The following is a 27,529-nucleotide window of genomic DNA, read 5'->3' as shown; positions in this document are numbered from 1 at the left end:
CCAACTGAGTTTTCCGGGAAAATAAGCGACCCTGAATTTTTCTCAATTTTTTTATTCATATATTGATGAGCCCTGTCTGTGGAAAAAGTTTCATGAAAATCTGAGACCTTTCGGCCCACTTTGTACGGAAATAAAAAAAATCCCCATATGTCTTCGGGAAAGCTGTTCAGCAGATCAAAAGCTATCTGGCAGTGAAGACGCTGATTGGGAATTTATCCGCTGGGTGGCCCTAGTAAAAAGAAATCATCAATCTTCTCTACATCAGGATCCTTATCAGCTAGAAGGTTGGCGACTTCGTCAAGGATATCGAGTGCTATTTGGCAGTGTATGTATGGCCGATCAAAAATTATGACCAATGCGTTAATTTAACGGTTACAAAGTGTGCTACATACATAAAAAAACACAAAACCAATACCACTGAGCTTCAAGAGACTAAGAGAAGCCATGGAAGCCAATTTTTATTACGGTTCTTTAACTATATATTGCAGATTAAGAATATGAAGCTGTGGTGAGATTTCTGTAGCGCCATTTATGGGATTTTTACTTAATTTAAGCGTGTGCGAGAAAAATGCCTTAAGTCATATGATCGATTTCTCTTCATCAATCTTTTCTTCTGCAAATGAAGGTGACAGGATGCAAGCTTTTAAGAATTTTTCACTCCAGGAAGCTAGTCAGTGAAGCAATCTTGCATCCTGAGGTGGAAACATGTTGACAAACTTGCATCTTATCACATTTATTGACAGAAGCAAGCATCGATGATGAAAAATCCATCATGTTACATTCCCCAGAATTCTAGCACACGGAATTCTAGCCCCCAATCTGCTGCACATCTTTACAGAAGACGCCATGCGATAGACAAGAAGACAATTGAGACAATTGAAGGAAATACGTTACTTGCGTAATCTAGCGGTTGAATTCCCAATCAGATCTGCTGAGCGACTTTGCCAAAGACACCATTTACTTCGAAAAATTATTTCAAATTCATTGATCTACTGGTCTCCAAATTGTGGCCATTTGAAATTCAAGGTTCGTCTCGGGCTTTAGAGGGTTAAGTCAATTGAAAGCGTTTATTTTTTTTTCTTATACAGCCATTCCATGAAAAACCGATTTAGTGGGTCTCCGAATTCCGTGCAAATTTGCTATTTTGTTCCTTATCCGAAATAAGGATACACGTATTTTTGGATTTTTTGATAAGGGTGACCATTTCCGAAATAGAGTGACCAGAAAAATCGCGATTTTGCGCGATTTTTATTTTTAAAAATATTATTACTTTTGAACCGTTTGAACGATTTTTAACCTTTTTAGACGAAATGAAGGCTAAAGATTTTGACTTTTCGGAAGAAATATAAAGTTTCACAAAAATTGTGTTTTTTACATGACAAAACTCAATAGTTTCCGTTTTTCGTGTTTTGAAGGCCTCGGGACCAAAGGGGCTATTGCTGCTCTCATTTTTTCTTAAAAGTTCAGAAAATTTTACCTAAACTGTCAAATTTTCAGCGATGTATGTTTTTTAGTTTTTGAGATATATTTTTTTGAAAATAAAATATCAGTCATTTTTCATCGGCCCACACTGTAGATCTCAGCGCATTAGATTTGTAATGTTTAAAAAAAATCATAACTTTTGAACAGCTCAACCGATTTCCAATCTTCTTTGTGGAATGAAAGCTTAAGGTCTCAACTTTTCAAAAAAAAAAAAAAAAAATAAATGGAAAACTTCGAAAAAATAATTTTTTTCACATTAAAATATATGAAAATTTCTAAAAAAAACTAGAAATTTCTATATTTTTTCACGTTTAAACATATTTTTATCAGATTTTTCAATTTTGTCTGAATAGTTGAAATTTTAAGCTTTCATTCCATACAAAAAGATTGGAAATCGGTTGAGCTGTTCAAAAGTTTTAATTTTTTTAAACATTACAAATCTAATGCGCTGAAACCTACAGTGTGTGCCGATAAAAAATGACTGATTTTTTATTTTCAAAAAAATATATCTCAAAAACTAAAAAACATACATCGCTGAAAATTTGACAGTATACGTAAAATTTTCTGATCTTTCAAGAAAAAATGAGAACAGCGATAGCCCTTTTGGTCCCGAGGCCTTCAAAACACGAAAACACGGAAACTATTGAGTTTTTTCAAGTAAAAAAACACAATTTTTGTGAATTTTTATATTTTTCCTGAAAAGTCAAAATCTCTAGCCTTCATTTCGTCCAAAAAGATTGAAAATCGGTCGAACGGTTCAAAAGTTATAATTTTATTAAAAATAAAAATTTTGCAAAATCGCGATTTTTCTGGTCACCCTATTTCGGAAATGGTCACCCTAATAAAAAAATCCAAAAATACGTGTATCCTTATTTCGGATAAGGAACAATATAGCAAATTTTCACGGAATTAGGAGACCCACTAGATCGGTTTTTCATGGAATGGCTGTATAAGCAGGTGGAATCAACTCACTTGTAAAAATTCTGGACTGCTACGGCAAATGAATTGTAATATAGTTTAAAAAAATAATAATAAATTCTTAGAATAGTTTTACCAAGTTTACTAGTTTTCTAACAGTTTTCTAAGTTCTATAGTTCACCAGTTTCTAACACAGAACACCTAGATGTTAGAAATGAATGTACTGTTAAAAAAAAATAAATAAATAAATAAGAGAAATATTGTTTTGGAATATAATAGTATTTTGGGTTGAGTATTCATGAGCTGCTCATTTCATGCAATTATTCTTCAAGAAATCCCTACCATACATAATGAATTGAAATTTACCATATTCCTCAACAATCTGAATTTTGTCAGAAGTCCTTAGCCGTCACAAATAACCTTTATTAATTTTAAAACTTCCGTCATAGCCAACTGTCCGATTTCGATTGTCATGTTTTTTTCTGACATACTTAGAAAAATATGTAAATGTAATGAAAAATTGCTAGAGCTAAATTTGGTTGGCAAGCAATTTTTGCAATGCAACGTTTCTCTAATAAGCTTCTGAACAAAGTTAGTGAACCCCAAAAATACTCCACAAGAATCATTATGTATATTTGTAAATGAATCATTGAACATTTTTGTATTGAAGTGTGTAGGAAATTCAGATTATTTACAGGTAGGTATATCTCCAAAAAATCTCAATTAGAGAACTGCCGTTATACGCATAATTTTCCCATGTTACTTTTTGGGCATTTTGACTTTTCGTCATCGAGCAGTTTATTTTTAGGTATCGTTTTAGAAAACACTTACCAAAACCGAAAAGCTAAACATTACATATAATTTGCAATTGGATTAGATGGACAAATTGATGTGAAGATTTGCGAAAAAGTTACATGTCTTCTCAGTGAGAATCGAACTCACAACTCCCCGATCTCTAGTTGGGGCGCGTTACCACTACGCCATGAGAGGACTCATGAACGCAGAAGTTAACCTGAATTAGATTTCAGCTCAATAATCACGTGGTCCTTCTGCGTTCATGAGTCCTCTCATGGCGTAGTGGTAACGCGCCCCAACTAGAGATCGGGGAGTCATGAGTTCGATTCTCACTGAGAAGACGTGTAACTTTTTCGCAAATCTTCACATCAATTTGTCCATCTAATCCAATTGCAAATTATATGTAATGTTTAGCTTTTCGGTAGTTGTTAAACTTCCACTTGGCTGGTTGGCCGTAAACCACGATTCATAATTAAAAACAAGTACTTACCAAAAATTAACTTTGTTCGGAAACTCAATGAAAAGCAAGCCAAGTCAATTTGTCCCATTAAATAAAAAATAAATAAAAATGGTTCGACCGTTTTTGGATGACTTTGCCACATTCTGGGTTTTCCGAAGACCGGTTCACTGGTGGAAGTGGCCATTATATTGGTGAATCTGAAACTTGGCTTGCGACATATCAATTTTCATGAATTTACAAATTAAAAAGGTGGTTCAGATGTATTTGAATGACTTGACCACATGTCGGATTTTTTCGAATTCCCGGTTTCCTGGGGGAAATGGCCACTGAATTGTCGGTTCTGAAACTTAGCTGGTAACGTCAAGCATCATAAGTTCCCAAACTTCATGAATTTGGAAATCAAGTCAAAACAAGAATAGTTCAAGAGGTTTTGAATGACCTGGCCACATACTGGGTTATTCCAGATAACTGGTTCTTCGGTGCAAGTGGCAAATATGTTGTCGGTTCTAAAACTTAATTTGTGATGATTTTGCAAACCAAGTCAAAAGAAATCGTGTGAACCAAGTCAAAACAAATCGTGTGAAGATTTGTGTCGTGAATTTTGAGTTGGATATTTACTCCGCTGAATAACCTTGAATACGCCGACGAGTTTCTGTCAAGCCTGCAGCTGGAAGAGTCGATATAGGAATTTATTACATCTTATAAACTCTCTAACTTACTCATCCACTCTTTCTTTTACTAACTTCTACATTTTATCATTAGGCTGATACAAATGATAAATTTCTTTAATGTCCGAGACCACTTGGAAGGTACAAGGGGGGGATAAAAATAAATAAGAAACAAAAAAATAAAAACGAAAAAATTTTGATTCTTTTTTTAACAATAGTTGTTAAACTTTTTTCAATCGTCCTCTGGATCATTATTTGACATGTTTTTTACTTTTAAAAATGAAAAAGACCTAACTGATGTCGAAAAATTGATGAATTTTTTTTTCTCCCCTTCAAAATTTTCGGATGTTTGAAGGGGGGGGGGTGACATAAAAGAATATTAATATTTGTATCAGCCTTATCACAAAAACAAAAAACTTTGCCTTCCATCCCAAACTATAAAATCGTATATCTTCACTTCCCCACACGTGGCTCCGTTTGGCACATCTCACTTGAGTCTTCATTAGGTGCCTTAATATAGTCTTGAGGATATACGTCCTCTTCATTCGGTACAATATATACATAAGAACGGTTATCTACAGCAGTATGCTTAGCAAATAATTGGTCACTACTATCAGTGGGACTGTTATGCGTAGAAATTCACCGAAAACCCTGTAATTCTAGTCATAACAGTCCCACTATGAATTTCGCAGCTAAATTTAACTTTTTTCCATAACAAAAACTCTTGACTCTAATGAACATGCTATTCTTTACACTATTGTAAAGATTTTAATTTGATTTACGACACACCTGGTCAATACGAGGCCTTAATGTGTTTAAATCTTTAAACGCGTTTTTCTCGATTGCATATTTTGGAACATGGGACAATTATGCGTATAGCGGCAGAGAATCGTATCTCAAATTTTTCATAAACTTCAAAAACTTTCAGCCATGTTTCAAAAGTGATTTACAAAATAAAAAAAAAATCCGAGCATTTCCAGTCATCATCACACTGTCCCATTTGGCCTTTTTCTATATTGACCAGCATATCTCTCCATAACAATATTGAATACTTTTACTTATTCATTGACAGTTCTAAAGCAAGTTTTGAAATCATGGCAATCCTCCATCAGCCTCATTTTGATTGATAGTCTTTCGAAGTCATAAGCTCCATCAACAATTCAGATATAGTATAAGACTTTTTCTTTTTCGCAGATCCAATTTTCCAAAATATTATTCAAAAGGTGATTTAGAAAGTATCTCGGAATACATAGTATTCCTCCCGGAAGTACCTACCAACGCCAAGGACTCATACATGGAACAATTCGGTTAAATCCGCAGAAAACGCTCTGATGTTGAAGTATAAACTATAGGAAGGATTTCTTATTATTAACAATTTCCCCTGTTCATCAAAAATTCTTATTTCGCCAACAATTTTTAAAAAATCCAATAGTCTAATGAAACGAGACCAGCTGAGGAAATAGGAGGAGTGCAATCTACAACATTTTCCGGGTCAACTAGTATGAAATATCGGGTGCACGACGTTAGGCATAAATACGTTAGGCATAAAGACGTTAGGCATAAGTACGATAGGCATAAATACGATAGGCATAATGGACGTTTGGCATAATCGATATTTGGCATAATGGACATTAGGCATAATGGACGATAGGCATAATTTTCAAAATGAAAATATAAATCGTTTACTGAAAAAATGTACAGACTTTTTTGATAATTTTTTTCCTATCTTTATTAACGAGATTTTTAGCCCTTTGCTGGTTCATCTCGACAACAACGGATTTACTTCCCTTCCGAAGGAAGTCGAAACTATTACTTTCACTTCATAAGTGACTATCTCGATTTGATCCCAGGTCCTCAGCGTGAGTGGCGTGAGTTCTAACCATAGAGTAAAGCCATGCTGAAGGTATCTTAGTTCGGTTCCTAGTCGATCCAGGATCTTTTCGTTTTCTTCACTTTCTTGGCCATAAAGCATAATGTATCGTGCACAAATGAGAAAGCCAAGAATAAGAACGACGCTGTACATGATCAGTTGCTCATTTTTGGGTTTGGTTCTACACATATAACTGGCAAATTTTTCATAAGAGATTATCCCTTCTTTAAATTGAAGGCTGTTCTTTATAGTTTTGATGTCAACAAAATTATTGGAGTTAGTCCTGCTAATGTCTTAATCAGAAAATTTCCCTTCTTCTATAAATAAGCTGTTCTTTCGAGACAATAATGTCATTATTGCTTTAAATATTTCCACCATACATTTTCCCTTCTTTGAATCATAGGCTTTTCTTTATACTTATACGGTTAATTAAATGGTTGGAGGAAAAGACTGTTTGAGAAAGCACCTTCTTCCAATATATGTTGTTATTTGTATTTTTATTTTTCTAATAGTTTTTGGAATTGTAGATGTAAATATTTCCATCCGAAATTTTCGTTTCGACTTGCTGTTGATTGATTATGAGTAACACTGGGTAATCAAATAAGTTGTAGGAGCTCTATGCAATAACATTGGGAATATCACTTTACTCCTAAATGCACGCCATGTTTTATGCTGGATATTGTGTTATGTTGAATTTGAACTTGACTTTTGTAATTAAAATAAATATTAAATCAAATTTTACTTTTCAAACTTGACGAATTTCGAGGAAATTGATTGAAAATCATCGAAAATTGTTTTCATAAGTAGCAAAGGAACCGTTCTCACTAATGATGAGCAGACTCGAAGTAGCAATGTAACGCCAAGAAGATAGTTGTCATACTACCAGAAAATTATTGCTAAAGATAATGTCACCTATCATAACATAAATTCTTGACTTGCCTCTCGATTATTGTCTTCAAGGTACTCATTTGCACTATAAGTATTAATATTTATATGGAAGATTTCCCTTCTTTAGAATTAACTCAATTATGTAAGAGATATATAACAAAAAATGTCATATACTCATTAAAATAAACATCTTTAGAAACAAATAACACTTTGATTGCACATCGCATATTTAAATTGATACTTACAAAAATGGATTGAGCTGGATTTTAGAATTGAAATGACAACCAATGTTCCTCCATATCTGTCATTCGGTTCATGGTCACATTTCATAGCACCGAAAAAAGTCATTTAATACCAGCCAATCAATCCACCCTTTCGTAACGCTTTTTGTATACACATCGCACATTTTTATGAGCTGTCACACCTTAAGGACAGATACCCACCCCCATCAGCGTAATTGAATTTGTAAATGGGCCCGAAAATGTTTCATTATAAGACGAGTTTCAAATGACACACGCGCAAGTTATTTTATGCCAAACGTCCATTATGCCTAACATCCTTATGCCTAACGTCCTTATGCCTAACGTCTTTATGCCTAATGGGGTATACTCTGAAATATCATCCCGAAAAAGTGATGAACAAAGTAAGGGTAACATTGTGAGAATGGTGGTACTGGGATACACTTAAGGATTAAATTGATACAACCTTATCCCATGGGGCCTTCCTTAGCCGAGTGGTGCAAAGCTAAGCCATGCTGAAGGATCTTTTCATAATGGAAATTTCCTTGACTTTCCTGGGCATAGAGTATCATCGTACCTGCCACACGATATATGAATGCGAAAATGGCAACTTTGGCAAAGAAAGCTCTCAGTTAATAACTGTGGAAGTGCTCATAAGAACACTAAGCTAAGAAGCAGGCTCTGTCCCAGTGAGGACGTAATGTCAAGAAGAAGAAGAAGAAGAAGAACCTTACCCCAAAGACTGTCCTATCTATCATGACCCAAACACACATTGAGAGACAAAGCAGCAAATACCAAGTCATCCCCCTTAACCAAACTCTCGGATAACCGGTTTACCTTGGGAACGGAATACGTAATCATTACCCCCCCCCATTCTCCCGCACACCTGTCGATACAATACATTAGGCTTAAGAGCTTGTCAGTTCACCAAACAACAATAATCCCTACTTCCCAAAAGCCGGTCGTCCCAAACAGAGAAAAACGAAAACGGAGCAAAATTGCACCCTCATGCGGCCACCCCATTACGAAGCACTCTTTTTCGGGCACCCACCTGTCAGGATCAGTATCCGGAAAAGAACTCCTACGACAATTTTCACCAGCATTCTTCGGTCTTTTCCAGCACTTGTCTTCGAGCACCGCGGCAGGTAAAATCCTTTCACACAAATAAAAGCAAAATCACTGGAACTCTTTCACTGTGTCAAGAGGGTGTACGATTTCAATTCGGTTCGCTCGTCATTTCCCGTCCCAGTGATTTCCGGAAGCCACATTTATTCCAGACTGATCAACTCCACCTCGAACAAGGATAAAGTGAGAGCGAGGGGATATTGAAATAAATCGTGTTTTTCTGCCACCACCGACCACCCCTCGACAAGCTTCCTCCAAGAAACGTCGACGCACTCGGAAACGTACAAAACTTCGCAAGGCATACAAACTTTCCGGCCTCTGGTGGTTTGAGGTCGACTTTTGCCTACTTTTTCACTTACTTCTCGCCCCCACTCGACCAGTCGCAGTCTTCGCCCAAAACTTTCTTCAAGAGCCGGGATGGGATGCTGGAAGCAGAAACTCTTGTCGTTGAAAGCTACTTAATTCACTTCTCTAGGTTTTTGCTTACCGAAGGAACCCGAGAGCGCACACACAGTTCTTTCTTCAACAATCACTTCTTTCGTTCACAGAACTCCGAACCGGGCAACCCCATAATCCAAGAATGCTAGGAGGTCTAGGAGGCGGTGAGTGATGGATTTTCCCAAGAGCGTTAACATAATGGAGGAGATGTGTTTTCATCAGTAGCAGCACCAGTAGTAGGCGAAGAGTTAATCACCGGAGTAAACAACCCTCTCGGTCCGAAAGATGTCCGGAGATTCACGCAAATAATGACCAATCAGAGACCACCCACCAAACATCACAAATCACAGAGCCTCGCACAAAGTTCGGTGGCATCCTTCCTGGGCTTGGGATTCAAAGGAGATGATGATCCTTCATTAAGTTTAATTAAATGTCCTCGAATTTTCTTTTCTCCGTAAGAGCTTTCCGGAGGCCGACAAACAACGAGAAACGAGCCTTTGGGCAGAATACAACTTTATTCGGGGAAATAAGGGTGTTCAACGGATTAAGAGTTCGAGGAGCGCAGAAAGCGTCCGATGACGAACGGGATACGAATGGGACTGAAGTTCGTTAAAAATGTATTTCAATTTGTCGACCGGTGGGTTCGTTTGCTTTGGCGGTTCGGAGCGTTCAGCTGGTTGGATTGAGTTCCTTCGGAAAACAGGATTCGTGTGGCCGGAGAGTTTTCCAACGAGAAACGACATTGAGACAAAGAGCAAGAGCGGAAGAAGAAAGGCAAATGCAATGTGAGAAAAATATTATGAGACGTGAGTTCTGTTGGGAAAGTTTAGTGAGGAAAATCGGAACCATTTGCTTCTGAGTGACTGAGTGGCAGTGGTGAATTTGTCGTGAGCACTTATTTCGTATCAGCATTCGTGTACATTGGGTAAGGCACGAGAATGCTTTCTCTAGCTCCGACATATTATCGTGTGGGACTGAAATCCGTACAGTTCGTCAAATTTTTAATATTTAATTAAAAAGATGAGTAAATATGCAGTCTTAAAATGACACATCTAATTAAAATATATTATAAGTAATTTTGAAAACTAACAAAATATAAGTAGGCCATGGTTTGAGAATTGAAAAACTCAAAATGTGATCGCTTGTCATTGTGAGGTTTGGTTTGTTAGCCTTCTTAGTGATTTGCTAACAAAAAAGGATATATTTTTCAACACATTGATTGTGAAAGATGCACATATCTCAAATCAGGATGTCTTCGAATAGTAAGTATTTCTAATGGTAGTAAGTATTTCAGATGGAGTGAATTCAGCTTCTGACCAGAACAATAAATGTTTGCGAGTATTTGTGTGCTGTACGGAAAATTATTCATAATCATCAATATGAATCCTAATCCGTACAAAGCAAAACTTGAACGTATTTCGTCATGTTTTAGCCAAAACACATGATACATGAAGCCAAGGTATGCTGCAAATGCTTCATATAACGCTGATGTATATAAAAATAAGTGTTGAACTAATGTACATTGGCCAATCATTCCGGAAAGCTGAGGAAGCTTTTGCTATTCCGAAAAAAAACCATCATTGAGCATCTATGAAATATTAGAAAATGTTTTTCACTGCAATGCATTCTATATAAAAGCATAATTGTATTAATTAAGTAGGCATTGAGAAAACAACGCTTGAACATTGAAGTTTATCTTCTCATACAAATGTAAAGATTTTTTGAGTATAATTCTGCATTCCATATTCATTTAGCATCTATAAACAGATTATTCATTTTGCTTCTTTTCATATAGGGTGTCCCAGAAAGTATGGGCACGACTTTGCTAATGAAAATCATAGTACTTTTCCAAACAATCAAGTATTGTTATATTTTTGTATTTTGAAAATTTGGTTTGAATAAATAAAGTTTCACATTGGAAATGTTGATTTCAGAAAATCAATTCTTACCTGGCCAGCATTTTGCTTTTGTTAAAAAATAACTAGTAAAATATGTTTTAATCAAAATCTTTTTCCGCGATGAGTTCAAGTACATGTATAAAGGAGGTTTTACATAACTTTTTGTTTGAAATTTTATTTGGCTTTGTTAGGGAACACTTGAAAAAATGTTAAAATTCGAAAAATCTCGCATTTTTCTCTCCACATAAGACAACATAACGAAGTTATGTTATTATAAATTGCAATTATAATGATACACATCAGATTTGCGAACGGATAATTCTTATTCTTATTGATAGACAACTTTAAATTTTGATTTTTTCATGATTTTACATAATTATAAGGATTTGTTTTTGACCATTTTCAAATCGACCACGGCTGGAATCGGATTTTTAGTTCCAATACAAATTTTACACGCTTAAGCCTGATTCGCTGCTGACAAGTAATTTCTCGGCCTATATTGATGCATGGACAATTTCTGCAAGGATTCGATCAAGAATACATTTTTTTTCTGATCGCAGTACGTAGTTGAAAAGAAATGTCAGTTCAAATGGGAGTTGCTGTAGAAAATTTCTGCAAGTAATCGACGAGAAATTTCTTTAGCGATTCCTTTTCAGTAGCAAATCAGGCTTGAAGTTTAAAATTTCAATTTGAATAAGTGATAGTCTGATCAATTACCCTATCGTCGCTGATAAATATATTTTTTTCAGATTTTTATTATTTGCTCTTTCTGACACAAAACAAATTTTGTAAAACAAAGCCGCTCAATAAGAGAGCGAGATAAGAGATGCTTCAAAGAAATGTTACGTAATCAACACATTATTGATTAAATTATTCATTTAAAAATCCCAATCTTCTCTTGTTGGGAGTAGTAATGAAATATGTAAGGTGGGGCAAAAGTTCGAATTTAGTGGTATAATCAAAGTTTTCAGGAAAACAATAGCAGTTAAAACAAAACAAGTACCATACAGTGAATCTTCAGCATATAAGCTAAAATTTTGCTGAACAAACTTGTGTCAAAATATTTACCCATTTTTAGTTATAACAGTTTCAAAATTGATTGTCTTAAACGAACTTTTGCCCCACCGGTGGGACAAGAGTTCGAGTCTAGTGTGGGGCAAAAGTTCGCTGGCTAAAACACAAAATATCGATCCTTTAATGGCAGGCATACTTTATACCAGCCGTAAACTTAAGTTTGCCGAAAAATACACACTAAATTTTCATCAAAAAATTGCCCAAAACCGGGTTGATTGTAATATACTCAAAAATAGCAGTTTTTCGCAAAACTAAGGGAAAATGTAAAATTTTGGTGAAATTTTTCGCACGATCGGGCAAATTATGCTAAATTTTAAGATAATATGTGGATTTTAGGCAATTTGCAAATTTTTCCCGTGAGTTTATACATGGGTCGGACTTTTGCCCCGCTGATTCGAACTTTTGCCCCCCTATGGGCCAAAAATTGTTTTCAAGCATTTATGCAAAAACTAATACACCTCAAAGCAACCTTATGATAGGCCTAGAAACGCCCCTACATAAAATATTGAAAAAGATTTTATCTTCAATTGGTTCCATGCAACAAAAGTTTAACCAAAAATTACAATATTCACGTCGGAAAACAACAAATAGCCATAACTTTTCCAAATCTCAATCGATTTTTATGATATTTGGAGTGAAAGTCTCTTACTTGAATAGCATTCGAACCACCATGACATTAATAAGATTTTTTTCGAATTGAGCTAGAAATCTTGAAAAGAAACTCTTACCCCACTCGAACTTTTGTCCCACTGTACTCTAAATATCTATCTTCACACGTCTTGAAAAAAAAAAATATTCATATTCATATTTATGAGAAGAAATCCTCTAAAGGACATTGGGCAAAATTGTATGGAGTTTGGTCCCAGAATGTACACAGATGAGTCATATATCATTAGAAAGATCTGAATGAGACAAGAAAAAGTTGATATTCAACGTGGGAGAAAAAAGTAACTAGTGCTGGAATAATGTAAGGAAGGGCATGTTTTGGGTATTTTTTTATTAAACCAGGTTTTTTGCTCACTTGTTTTGGGTTCGTGCATAAGGGTTCTAATGTATGTTCATTTTTTTATCGTAAGTACTTTAAAAGACTAGTGATTTTACACAGTTTACTGAATGTTTGGAGTTGCTATAAAGTGAATACTTTGACATGCGGAGATAGGAAATAATGGTATAGGCAAGGCATGTGTGCTTGACAAACAGCTCACTATAGGTAAACTATTGGTTGGACACCAAGGCCAGATCGTATTTTCCTGTTGCAGTATGCTATGATTATATTAACCTCCAGTTTACTCAGGAACAAATTCCCAGATTATATCCGTTTTAACACTACTGTCATTTCGTTGTTGTATTCTTCGCAACACTGGTAGAAAAACCTCGCTGGTCGTACTCAGCATTAGCGTGCAGGTTCTAGCGATGGAAAACCGCGCTACTGTTAGCGCACTTATATCTTCGACATCAATAACATCATAATAACATGCTATTGCTTTTCAGAAAACGAGATCATTTGAATTAAAAGTAACTGTAGTATTAGCTATTGACAAACTGCCAATAGCTCTATCAGAACTATTTCTGTTTGTTATTGGTGTCAGTATCATCACGACTAACAAAATCTCGCAAGGCTTCATGGCGCGAGCAGAAATATACGGGGGTAGGACATTTCGCATAAAGACGTTTCGCATAAGGACATTTCGCATACGGACGTTTGGCATAATGGACATTTGGCATAACAAGAATTATATGCATTCTTTGAAATGCTACCTGTTCTTGTATGAAACTGCTTTATGCGAAACGTCCATTATGCCAAATGTCCGTATGCGAAACGTCCTTAAGCGAAACGTCTTTATGCGAAATGGGTCCCCCCATGGTATGAGTGGAACTCATCAACAATGACCCGTATAAGCTGGTCATTTGTCTGCATCAGTAGAGAGTCAAAATCAAAGAGACATAACAGCTACCGAGGGAGTGAAGTCAAGGGGCTATATGACCTACCTACAAAAAAGGCGAGTGGTCCGTATATTCCTCAATCTGTAATGCTTGTAGATATAGAAGATTTCAAGGCCTAGCAGTTTAGTTGATGGAAAGTGATAGAAGAAGAGCGAAACTAAGTGATAATATAAGATAGGCCCTCGTTAGAAAAATATGACCATTGGTCGCCACGACGATCGCATACTAACTCGTAAGACGATAGAGATTGTTTTTTTTTAAATGCTCAACTTAACGACACTGTTCTTAACTTAAGATCGGTTGTATGTAGGAGCCATGCGAGACTAAACAACTACGTATGCAATATACATCGCGAGTAGGATTATGTCAACGATGGTCTGGATCTAGATTACCTTTGATTTAACCAGATGAAATCATAACACTTCGTATATGTTACTGATAAGTTCAAATGACCATTTCTATTCATATTCAACGGCTTTGTCTGGTGCTGATAATTTCTTCTACTTGGTATTAACGTCCCCACTGGTGCTGATAATGTTCTTCATAAATATTGAGCTAATAGTTTTATTGAACTCCTTGTTAAACCCATCTGGAATTATATGTACCTTATCAAAATCATCTTATCAGATACCATCCACATTTCACCCTACGTTTCTCTGTTGTTTCTCGACGAATAAAACTGATTTTTTAAAATTAAAGTTCAGACATACTATTAGCTTAATGCTCACAAAAAATATCCAATAAATCGGTTACAAAACAATTGAAAAATAGTGTATGGTTCGATGAGGATTGCAGAATCTGGTAGAAATCTTTACTAATTATACATATATTTTTTTACAATTTTCAATATTTTGCCGTATAACAACACCTTGCAATGTTTTCATCTCTGAATCAAAATCTCAATTCACTTCTTTAAAACATAGAGCTTTTCATCATTACTTAGGTGCCGAATAAATATTTTTTTTTATTGTTAGTCAAATAATTATATAGCAAAATACAACGTAAATCCATCTCAAACCATGCGAAATAACTTTTTTCTCCTACGACGGATGTTTTTGACCCCATACAAATTTTCTTTAGACTCATCTAGATCTTGATATATGACTCATCTGTGTACATTTCGGGCCCAGATTTGCCCAATCTCCTGTATAAGAGAACGATGGTGGTTATTTTCTTCTTAATGTTTCAAAAAGTTGAATTTTGATCTGTCATTGGCTTTACAAATTCCATCTATCTGTTAGGGCAAGTAAAACCACAATTGTGGTAGTAATACAGTTAACTCACCCTTACTCGATATTCCGTATCTCGATATCGAGTTAGAGAACCATAGTAAAATTTGATTTTCATGGCTGACTCGATGGTCCCTTGTATTGCAGATGCACTGGTTTTGTGTTCTGTAAGTCGATACCTCCCTAACTCGATGGTCCCTACAATATTTAGTAAGGGACAGGTGACTGTAGTTTATAGAAGAGCATGATAACACTTTGACCGAAGATTCAATTATAACTAATTTGAGCAGTAATATATTTCTTTCATTCCGGTAAAAAAACATCTTATTTATATTGGAAATACAAATTTTTCTTCCCTAGCCTAATGAATATATCTTGTCTAAGTAGATTAACAGTGTTATAAGTACTGTCATACGGGGTGACATTGGGCCTAGGAGTGACTTAGATCACCCTCTAAAATGTAGCTCATAATTAGTATGAGCGTAAAAAACAAATCTATGACCACCATGTGACTTCTTCTAACATGATCTTGAGGCTTGCCACACTGATTTCATTATTTTGGTTTTAGTTTGCTGTAAAAATAGTGGCCCAATATATCTTCATACGACGGTATTGTAAAGACATAGTGACAGAATACCCCATAATAAACCAATAGTAAAAATTATAATCCCCTTCGATTGTGCCCCACATGCTATTAAATACAGTCGCCTCTCCACATCTCGATATCGAAGGGACCAGCGAGATAGGGAGAGATCGAGATATAGAACATATTTTTAATGAATACTAGATTGAAAATCACTCCGTTACTAGGAAAACTGAAAACAAACAGACGTCATATCGTCTTTGCAATTTGTTTTGAATCCATAAAATCTAGTCTAGTGACCTTTGATAATGGGCATATCGACATACGGAGAGAAAATCAGGAACGAAAATCACATCGAGATAGGGAGATATCGAGATAAGGAGGATATCGAGATATGAAGAGTGAAAATGTATGCAGAATGAAGGGACCGTAAAAATCATCGACATAGGGAGAGATATCGAGATGTAGAACATCGAGATCTGGAGAGTCGACTGTATGACTATAAAATATTCATCTTCAATATTGCAAACACAACAAACATTTTTTTCGATCGCAAAATTTGACACAAGTAATGTTAAGAAGAAAAATAAGAATTAAAAAAATACATATTTGGTATTCAAGCTTTAAATTTTAGGCGGTTGTACAGATTTCGAATCACAGATGCACGGATTTTGATTCAACCTCATCAGGGCGTACGAATTTCGATATAAGATAAGTGATTTCAAAACCCATTATTTAAGGTTTCTACTCAACTTAAGGTCTATCTTGTGATTAAGGATATCTCAACAGATGTGAATGTTGCAGAAAAATAACGGATTGACTGACTATTTTATATCCACATATTTTTAACAGAGGCTAAGTGTGGCCCACAGAGGCCCACACGGTATACAAAGCGGTTAAAATGAAAAAAATGCTCAAAATTGTTGCCCATTTTGTTTAAAATATTCTCCAATTCTTTAACATAGGATGTTCTGTGCAATTCATCAAAAATATATTATAAAAGCAGCTTATAGCTTAATCGAACAAGCTTTCAAATGATGAAAATTTCAATTGTTGACGATTCAATGTCAAAAGATTTTACTCTGATGTTCATGAAATTAAAATTATTTTTTTGCCCATTTTCATAATCTTTTTTTTATTTTAGGAGAATTCATGAGAAGATGAAAGTGATTGCGGCCAGAATAAAAAAGAGTGAAATCTATACTGAAGCAATTTCTTAGTAATCAATTGGTTTCTTTTACTTGGGGGTACACTGCGAATGACCGTTTAACAAACGGATGCTTTCGGGGGTTGTTTAAATAGGGCAGAGAGCGTTGTTGTGCGAAAAATATTGAAGGTTAAATTTTCTTTTCTGTTCTGTTTTCTGTTTCTACTTCTCTATTTGTTAAATTTCTTGTTGCGAAGTGTTGCACAGTGTAGAAGCAAACTGTGCAAGATCTGGGTTTTCGAATACGAAAGCAAATTTGTACTAAAATTTTGCTTGACATTCTTGTATATAGTAAGATTTACGTTTTTGAAAACATATGACACAAACAGTATGCATTGTAAAGATTCATGAAAATCATACGGTTAAAAAACAAGCACGACTTCTACAACATCCTACTATATTCAGAAGTTTCCAATGTATCCATCATCTTGAAAGCTAAAATATATAAAAAGAAATTCAATTATTAAAATCTATACGGCGAAAAAATTCAAAAGGAGATCCGTAAACACCATAGTGAAAATTCTTGACATTTATATCAACAACCAAAGCGCGGCCTACTAAGACCTTGCTACAAAATATGTGACAAGAAATGTCAAAATCGAATCACCCCTTGTTGTTTTATAGCCATCGTGAAAAGCTGGAAACTCAAGCTTGTTTCATGTCAGTATTCTACAAAACATATATTTACACGCTTAAACAATTTACCCAACAATGAGTAAACGTATGGTTGTTACCCTGATTTATATTTATCAGAAATGATATTTGTAACAAAATATGTTACAATTCGGATATGCTGTAGTTCAATTTTATAGTTATTTTAAAATCATACAGCATCTAATTTATAACAACCGATGTTAGAAAAAATGATATAACTAAAAAACTTGGCATATTATAATTCTGTTAGAATATGGTAATCGGGAAGCGAATACACACATTTGATATGTGTTCTTAAAGTGCTCAGAACAAAGTTTTAAGAAATTAACGTAAAAAAGTTATTGAGAAACACTGATTTTCAGGTCCACCCTAACTTATTTGTTAAGAAAATCATAACTCGCAAACCATAAGAGATAGAAATTCGGGTTCTTCGACACAGCTGCTCCAAATCGATTGTTCTAAAATATTGTAAAGGCCTAAATGCGTCAGCAAAAAAGTTTGTATTTTGATCTCGTAAACCATGTGGGCCAACCTAATCACATCACTTGAAAAAGTGTCTAAACAATATGGAGAAGCTTTACCGAAGACACTTATATCTAGAACTGACGGTTTAGGCGCAAACATTTTAGTCTTCCTAGATATGGCTTTGGGACCAATGTGCATTCCACTCATGAGTTCTATTAGGAGCTGGCGTGCAAAAAAAAAGCGCAATCATCACTTTGTCCAATGCTCCTTGGCTTTGCGGATGGTTTTGACCTCATTAGAATCGATCGCAGCTCAGCGGAGTATGCCTTCGTACTTTTGAAGAGGAAAACAGCGAAGATCGGCTTGACTATTGATCCTACAATAACAAATCCAGACAACCAGAATGTACGTATTAGAAAATCACCTTTTGCGTTATGCGATGCTTACATGTGCAATGTTTCACGTATAAGATGTTGCGAAAAGGCCTTATACGTACAAAAGTGGGGGCGATTTACGTGCATATTTTATATGATGAAAAATAGCATGCTATGCGAGTGAGCAGTGTGTACTTTTATGTGACTTAATTTATGATAACATGGTTGATTTGACAGCTGATACGGATTGATCCGACATAGGCTGTACAAGTATACGGGACGAAACAAAATGGACATACGTACCGTTTTGATTCGAATCCCGGACAGCTTCAAATTCCGGAAACTCTACTTTGTATGGGAAAGATTTCACTCGAAATGTTTCAAAATGCGTCGTAAAAAAACATCCATTTTTAAAGATGATTTTTATAAATATTTTACATAGCAATCCATGAAAATTTACAATTTTCAATTAGTTTTGACGTCTTTCTAACGTTTAATTAATGATTCGACTATTCTGATTGTGTTTTTCAAGAGCTGTCCGGAATTCGAATCAAAGTGTCCGGGATATGAAGCGAAAGTGTGGTTGTGTCCGGAATAAAAATCATGAAGAAGCCGAACATTTTTATTGATTATACAGTGAAACCTCCATGAGTCGATATTGAAGGGACCATCGACTCATGGAAATATCGAGTCATGGAACAGCAATCCTTAGGAAAGCAGTTTCCAGGGACCATCATAGTAACCATGGAATTGTGTTTTTAGTATGGTTCCATGAGTCGATATCGAGTCATGGACCATCGACTCATGAAGGTATCACTGTAGTGAATTAATGATGTGGAATCCGAATCTTCACCCACCATTCAAAATTTAAGTGTTTGCAAGGCCTGATTACGCTAAAGTTTTGAACAGAACGATTCAATTTATATGTGTAGTGATTAGTTGTACTTCACTGAAGCCTTAAGTGTCCGTAATATGAATCGAAACGGTACTCATTAAAAAAGCGTTTTATGCGAGAAAACTAATCGTTCAAGTGATTTCACCCACCATGTAGTGCGAGGGAGATGCAATTTGTCTGAATTAACGACTTTGTTCGTTAATTATTATGCAACTTCTGGTTGTCTGGGAAGTTCATGATTCCAGGTAGAGATAGAGGAAGACATAATGGCTTTATTGTTGAGGTACTGCTTGATAAAGATGTGTTTTGAACTGTTTAAGAAATCGTTTATCTTGAAACTTTTACAACATGTGAAATTTGCAAGCAGAAACAAAATTCGCCTAATGTAAAATGTTATCTATCAGAAGGCCGGCTCCAGAGGCACGTCCCCCGCCATTTGGGAGATTGGTGCCATCGCCATATTTGAGCCTATTTCATCATCTACCCGATGGGAGAGGAAAGGGAAGGGAATGATGGAAGGAAATAGGAGTGGGATCCCTTGAAGAGGGAAAATCGCAAAAGCGTATTGAGAGCATGTAGCTCCATACCACAATTCGAACAGTGCCCTTAAAAGAGCACTGCAAAACGCATGAGCGTAAAGAGAGCCTGTAGCTCATTACTACAGCGGGTTAACAATAGCAGAATGTCCTGAAGATTTAGGTCTCAGAAAAAAGTTCCACTTAATAAGTGTTTACCAAGTAATTGGAATCGCAATTACGCGAAAATTGGACAGCTACATATCAGGTGATAAGAAGTTCCATAATCGGAATCACAACTATAACAAACAAATGTATCAACTGAATATTTGCCATGTGATAGTTGAGTCGGCAGTGGCCAGTCAAGGTTTTAACCAAGAGACTGCAATTCTGCTTTGACAGATTTGCAATATTGCTTGCAGCCCTGTCGTCGTAAAATTTGAGCTTCTTAGTCATCCCCTTTTGAAGAGGGCGTTGCTATAGCCCAGAGGGCGGTTGTACTCCCAGGCATTAATGAGGGAGTATCACAAGAAAATTGCATCAAATTAATATAAATTCCAAACTTATGAGAACTAATATTCATTTGCACGTGTTAAGTTTGTGTTCAATGCTCATTCAGATTAAAATGTGGAACGGAGAAATACCTATTAATTTAAAAAATATATATATTGATAATGTCAAGCCCTCTATATACATCGGAATATCTTCAAAACCAGGGACAAACGATCAAAATCCACAAGGATTCATAAAATGGAAAGTATTTGCTTAAACTCAATGTTTATTTCATTTCAACGATCATTATACTAAATAACTCACACTTTTGTTTAAAATCAAGATGGCATCATAATACAGTATAGCCACCAGATTTTTTACCCAAAATTTAATCCCATTTTACAGTTTCCTCGAAGAAAGAACCTGACATTGAATACTTATTACTTTGTTGTACGACCTCCCATCCCCCTCTGACATGATTTTTCCAATACCTAATACATGCACTGCCACACTTCCGTAGATCACTCCCCTCCCTCGAATGAAAGGTGTCATTTTTGGGTGACCCCTTAGTTAGCTTTTCGAAGGTGACCACAAAATTAAAAACGAATGGTGAATTCAAGGTTTTTCTGATAAAATTCAAGATGACCAAATTTCAAATGACCTTATTTATTGCATATGAATGCTGCATACTTTCTCAGTTTGATTTGTGTTTTAGGATACATGAAGAGGAAGAAACGTGAAGAAATACCTGAAATGTATAAAAAATTAGCTTCTCTTCAAACTGCTAGCTAGCGTAAGAGGGATCATCTAATATTCCTGCTTCCCCCTGACGAGATTTTCGAACAAACCATTTCGCCAGAGATGTAATTTATTGAAATAAATGGTCGGCGTTAAGTCAGAGTGGACCAAGTGACATTTTTCACATTTTGAGAAAAATGGGTTTAAAGTCAAACGCTCTGTAATTTTTGAACTCGTTTAAAATTTGGTTAAATATTTCGACACATCTTTGTGTTACTTTCAAACAATATAATGTGAAGCGATAATCATGAAAAATCATAATCCAAACCTCTCATAGAACGATTTTCTGATGGACTATGTGTACTTGGTCCACTCTGACTGAACTAAAGACCACCATTCAGTGAGTTGGTTCACTCTGACTGAACAATTTCTAGGAAAATAACAATCATTCAATGCTTGCATGGTCAAATTGGGTGCATATCTCTAAGAAAAACAGATTATCAAGACCCTTCGACACCAGTATCGTAAATACTTCAATAATTCATATCGTCAATACCGAAATCAGTGGCATTACGATAGCTTGAAAATTAAGGTTTTGCAGGATCAGAGTATTGAAGGCCGAAAATATTCAAATATTTGTTCAGTCAGATTGGACCAAGTGAAAATCTTGAGTACCGACCAAAATATACTGGTCCAATAAGCGGGTTCTAGCACATTCCATACATATACCATAGAACTACCATAAACTTCTATCGGACTCTGGAATTGACTCAAAAAATGCAATAATCAATTAGTTTATTGCTTTTTAACATTTGGTCCACTCTGTCTGCACAGAAATTGTTGCAATTTCTGACCACCCATCCAAATATGGTAAATGGTCAAAATACAAAATCAAATGCATCGAATTAAGTAATATTTATAAATTTCTATTGATGGATAAGGAGAAGAATCATTCAATGTCGAGAAGTCTGACAAATCCCTTGGAATGTTATTCATTTCCTCGCATTCCTCAACACGCTGATCATTTTCGCTGATATGATAATAACAACTTGGTCCACTCTGACTGCACACTTTTATCGATTTTTATTGATCATCCAAAGTAAATTTGTTATATATCTCTCGCAGTTTACAGCATTCTTAAAATCTGGTCAAAGTGATACGGAGATAAGGTAATTTCGCAACTAATGAGAGAATAATCCAATTTTCCCAAGTTTTGTACTTAACTGACTTAACGCCGACCAAATATGCCTCAAAATGCGGCTTATTAGGAATTGCCAAACAGATTCACGAACAAATGCTCAAGGTTTCTTAAAGCGGGACATCTAGAAAGTTTGAATCTTATTTATGGATTAAACAAGAGGTTCGACCTTCAGCCAAATATATCGCTTAATTTTAAAATAAAATGTCGCTTTAAAGTGATATCAAAGTGCAAAAAAAAAAAAATAACAATTGCCCTGGATTTCAAAATATAACGCTATTGTTTATTATAGTAATTTTGCGTTGCATCTATTAGTGGATTTTAGAATTGTTGATTATTAATTACAGCAGGTTTTCAAACTCATTTCAGCAAATACCGTTTTTGATGCGTACTTGATAATTACTTTTCGTCACTATCACATGAAAATTATTGGCCCAAAATGAACAAGAATATGAACTGATTGTCTTTAGAACATATGAAATGATTTTTTTTCTGCTTCAAAATTTCATGTATCTCATCAAACTTCAAGAGTAACTTGAGTTGATTCGATCGATATAGTTTCATGCTGAAGTTATGTCGCAATTTCACACATTTTTTTCACACGAAAAAAAAGGAATATCAGAATTTCAGAATTCAGTGGTGACAATTTCAATTGATTTTCTACAGGGCGTTAATTTGATCCTGATTACTCCAGGTTGTTTATACAGCATGACAATTTCGATTGGTGTCCTACAGAGCGTAGAAATGTAACTGATCTATGTGGATTAAGGTCAAATTTTTGCAGGGCGTTGATAAAGCTTTGAATTTTAAATTATTTTTCTACAGAGAATTAAGATGAGCTATCTGAGACAATATCAAACTAATCAAATAACAGCTTAACAATTTTCATTAATACCATACAGGGCGTTGATATGCATATGATCTACGTGGAATTAGGTCAATATACCTCAAAGCATTGATAAAGTTTGAAATTTTTAATTGATGCCCTACAGGACGATGAGATGCAGCCGATCTACATATAATAAAGTCAAAATACTCCAGAATGTTGATACTGCTTGGAATTTTCAGCTTGTGTCCTACAGGTCTGACCTAAATGAGACATGGTCAAACTCCATGACGTTTATAAAGCTTAACCATTTTGATTGATGCCATAAGGGGCTTTAATATGCAGCTGATCTTTGTACGAAAAGGTCACATTACTTCAGGGCCTTGAAATTTGCAAATGATACAGAGAGTTAAGATGCAAATGATCTACATAAGACAATGTCAGATCACTCAAAAACGCATGAGCGTGTTAGGAGCTTGTATTTTACAATTGATATCCTTCAGGGCGTTGATGCACCTTATCTTCTTTTAATAAGGTCAAATCACTCCAGGGCGTCGATACAGCTGTGTGATTTTTAATTCATTAAGAGCGTTAAGGCGCACTTTATCTACATATGATAAGCTGATTTTTTTTCGTAGGTACCGCTTAGAATTTGCAATTGATCTTAATCAAGGCATTAAGATGCAGCTGATCCACATAACATAAGATCAAATAATTTCAGCGTGTTGAGGCAGCATGGAAATTTCGATTGATTTCTCAAAGGGGTCTTAAGATCCTCCAGATCTTGCAAAGATATAGGTGAAATAAAGTCAAATTACTCCAGGGCGTTGATATAGCTTACCAACTTTAATTGATGTGGGACCAATTTTAATTTCATACAGGACGTTCAAATACACCTGATCTATTTGGAATACTGTCAAATTGCTCCTGGGTGTTGATACATCCTGAAATTTACAATTGACGTTCTACAGGGCGTTAAGATGCACCTGATCGGCAAAGAATAAAAACAAATTACTCCAGGGTGTTGATACAGCATAAATTTATTAAATGATGTCCTACAGGGCGTTAAGATACAGCTCATCTATTTGAGGCAAAATCAAATTACTCCAGAGCGTTGTTACAGCTTGACAATCTCGATTGATGTTATACAGAGCTATAAGGTGCGCATGATCTACAAAGGATAAAGTCAAATGACCGTAGGGGTTTGATACAGCAAAAAAAATCTGATTGATTTGCTATAGGGCGTAAAGATGCTTCAGATCTCGCCAAGATCTTTGTAGACTCTTATTCCAGGGCGTTGATAGAGCTTGGAATTATCAAATTAAATCCTAAAGGGCGGTCACATGCACCTGATCTACATGGAAGAAGGTCAAATTATTCCAGGGCGTTGATCCAGCTTAGAGTTTACAGTTAATGTCCTACAGGGCGTTATGTTGTATCTGATATACATGGAATAAGCTCAAATTACACGAAGGTGTATCAACGCCCTGGAACACGTAGGTTTCGATTGATTTTATACATAGCGTTCAGATTCACTAGATCTCGCAAAGATGTTTGTGGAATAAATCCAATTTTTTCCAGGGCGTTGATAAAGCTAGGAGTTTTTAATTGATGTCCTACAGAGCGTCGAGATGCACCTGATCTACATAGAATAAGGTCATATTACTTCAGGACGTTAAAAAGTACAGCATGAAAATTTCGATTGATTTTCTTCAGGGTGTTGAGATGTTCCAGATCTCGCAAAGATCTATGTGGAATAAAGTCAGGCTACTCCAGGAGGTGGACACAGATGGATCGATTTATGTCATACAGGGAGTAAAGATGCATCTGATCTACGTGAAGCAATATCAAATTACTGCACAGCGTTGATAAAACTTGGAATTTTCAATTGATGTCCTACAGAGCGTTGAGATGAACCTGATCTACATTGGGTAAAGTCTAAACTCTCCTGGGCGTTTACACAGCTCGGAAATTTTGATGGATTTTCTACAGGCGTAAAGATGCTCCAGATCTTGCAAAGATGTGTGTGAAATTTAGTCAAATTTGTCTAGGGCGTTGAAACAATTTGAAAATTTCGATTGATGTCCTACAGAGCGTCAAGTTGCGCCTGATACACATAATAAGGTCAAATAACTACAGGGCGTTGATACAGATAATACATTTTGATTGATTTTCTACAGGGCATAAATTTGCACTCGATCTCGCAAAGATCTGTGTGGAATAACTTCAAACTATTCCAGGGCGTTGATTCAGCTTGATCTATTGATGTCATACAGGGCGTTGAGTTGCACCTGATCTACATAGAGCAAAGTCAAAATACTCCAGGGCGTTGATACAATTAGGAATTGATGTCTTCAGACCATTAAGATGCACTCGATCTACATAGAATAAAGTCAACCTTCTCTAGGGCGGTCATATACCTTGTAATTATTAAATGATATCCTACAGGACGTTAAATGCAACTGATCTAATTAAGACAAGGTCAAATTGCTCCAAGGCGTTGATACAGCTAAACAATTCCGATTAATGTTACACAGGGCGTTTAGTTGCACCTAATCTACATGCAACAAAGTTAAATTAATTCAGGTCAATGATACAGCCTGAATTTTCAACTGATTTCCTAAAGGGCGTTAAGAAAAATATCTGAGAAAAGCTTCTTAGTCGTCGACTAAGCGCGACTAAGCAGGACGACAGGGCTGATTGCTTGTGCTGAGTTGCCGCCCAAGAATTTCTGAAGCTTCACCCAGCACTTCGAAATTGGAATAGCTTCCTGAGTTCCAAAAAAAAGTCATGCGATGCTCCATTGCGAGCTTATTCATAAGCCAATTCATTCCCAGCAATGGAAGAATAGCAAGGAACCATACAAGGCTTACAGAGTTCACTGAATCCAGTTCCTCAAATTGAGTTCGACGTGCGATAACAAGCTTAGACCGTGAGATGGCCGAAGCAAGAGCTTTAAAAGCAGCCTGAATATCTGACATATTCCTTTACAAATAGCCAGACGTCCACTCGTCCCGCGAAGGGAGTTGTGAGGAACATTTCCTATAAGAAAAGTGACAAGCAATTGTGAGATCACTCGAAGCAAGGACAATTGTGTCCCAATTCACCGGAAGTGGAAACATCTAAATCACTAGGATTTCCAATGGACAGAGAGAAACCATGGAATTTGGCCACAACCAATTCCCAGTTTGTGGAATATAACATATGCAAAGTGTGTAAATTTACATTGATATGTTCATATAGACATGTAGCGATGATCAGATAATGATTCATCATCTGATACATGCCAATTCGTCAACTAGTAACCGATTCTGTTCGAGCAGAGCATTATGTCTAACACTTCTTCTCTAGCAGATACCATGAAGGTTGGACGACTTCCTACAATAAGTAATCCAAGATTTGAGCTACTTAAGCATTCCATCAGACTGGAGCTTCTCAAATTGATATCTGAGCTGCTCTAGATGATGTGATGAGTATCAGCATCACTGCCCACAATCAGCAGAAGGCCTTTTCATAGGCAGTGATTGACAACTCGTTTAAAATCATCCATTGGGGATGGTTCATCATGTGGTAAATACACCACGAAACGAAAGACGTATTTCCTATTGCGGTCACCAACCGAAATATCAATTGTGACAGCACATAAATCTCTAGTTGTTCACTCAGAAATTAGTGTAGCAACGTCAGCGCTATTTACAAGCACGCATGCACGAGGCATGTCACACGAGTTTGCCATTTCATGTTTCTGAAAGTAGCAAAAACTGGGTCCACAAGGTTACCTAGATAAAAGATCATAAAAGTAAAGTTTTTGAACTAGCGCCACTTGAGCTGTATCATTTGCATGAGTCTACTAAGATTGATCGTTGCTGACATCTTATGTTGAAGATTGGTCTAACTAAGCTATCTTAACCGTAGCCACTACCCAAACTAGGCAGGATTAAGCTTTTCGCAATCTCAGTACGAAAAAGACCAGCAGCGAAAAAACCCGAATCGGTATCTCTTAAAACTCGCCAAAGGCGAAACGCACAAAATACACTGTGTGAAACGCATATTGCTATAAGGTGAAAATTTAAACTAAATCACAACGTATTAATAATATCACCCTTATTTAGCCTCAGACTTGAGACTGAAGAAGGGCAGCCGATTATCTCGGAGAAACACAAGGTCACCTGCACCATTGCTCCGGGTAGCACAGGAAGGACTTGAAACTGTAGAGGGCGCCCTGGTACTCCACAGGCGCCGTTTGCGATTAGGTTTTATTTAGACCCCCCTAGCCATTCATTCTTAGGCACGGTAAGCTTAAAGCCGCATGAATTAGGGGTCACCTGTTAGTTGGACTTTTACCACCGGAACAGGCAATCCGTAGTTTTAATTCTTAGCCAATTGAAACAACCGCTACCGACACTACGCGGCTATCTAGGCTGATCGGGAAAAGGAAGATAACATTAATCAACAACTCCTGACGTGCCCTAAACAGCCTTAAAAATTATTATGCGACGGTACTGCTTGATGAAGATGTGTTTTGAACTGTTTAAGAATTCGTTTATCTTGAAA

General features: G+C 36.1%; 1 protein-coding gene across 1 annotated transcript in view; it reads right to left on the bottom strand.

The window, feature by feature from the left end:
* LOC5573307 overlaps positions 1 to 9,500 on the bottom strand; it is a 77,976-nt gene extending 68,476 nt beyond the window's left edge. The window contains exon 1 of the mRNA XM_021851630.1: positions 8,372 to 9,500. Within this exon, the coding sequence (XP_021707322.1) occupies positions 8,372 to 8,423 (52 nt within the window). The 5' untranslated portion in view covers positions 8,424 to 9,500. The remainder of the gene's footprint in view (positions 1 to 8,371) is intronic.
* Positions 9,501 to 27,529: the final 18,029 nt, after the last annotated feature.

This window comes from Aedes aegypti, chromosome 3 (assembly GCF_002204515.2).
Source record: "Aedes aegypti strain LVP_AGWG chromosome 3, AaegL5.0 Primary Assembly, whole genome shotgun sequence".
Lineage (NCBI taxonomy): Eukaryota > Metazoa > Arthropoda > Insecta > Diptera > Culicidae > Aedes > Aedes aegypti.
The sequence above is the reverse complement of the archived record's forward strand: the minus strand, read 5'-3'. Positions and strand labels throughout refer to the sequence as shown.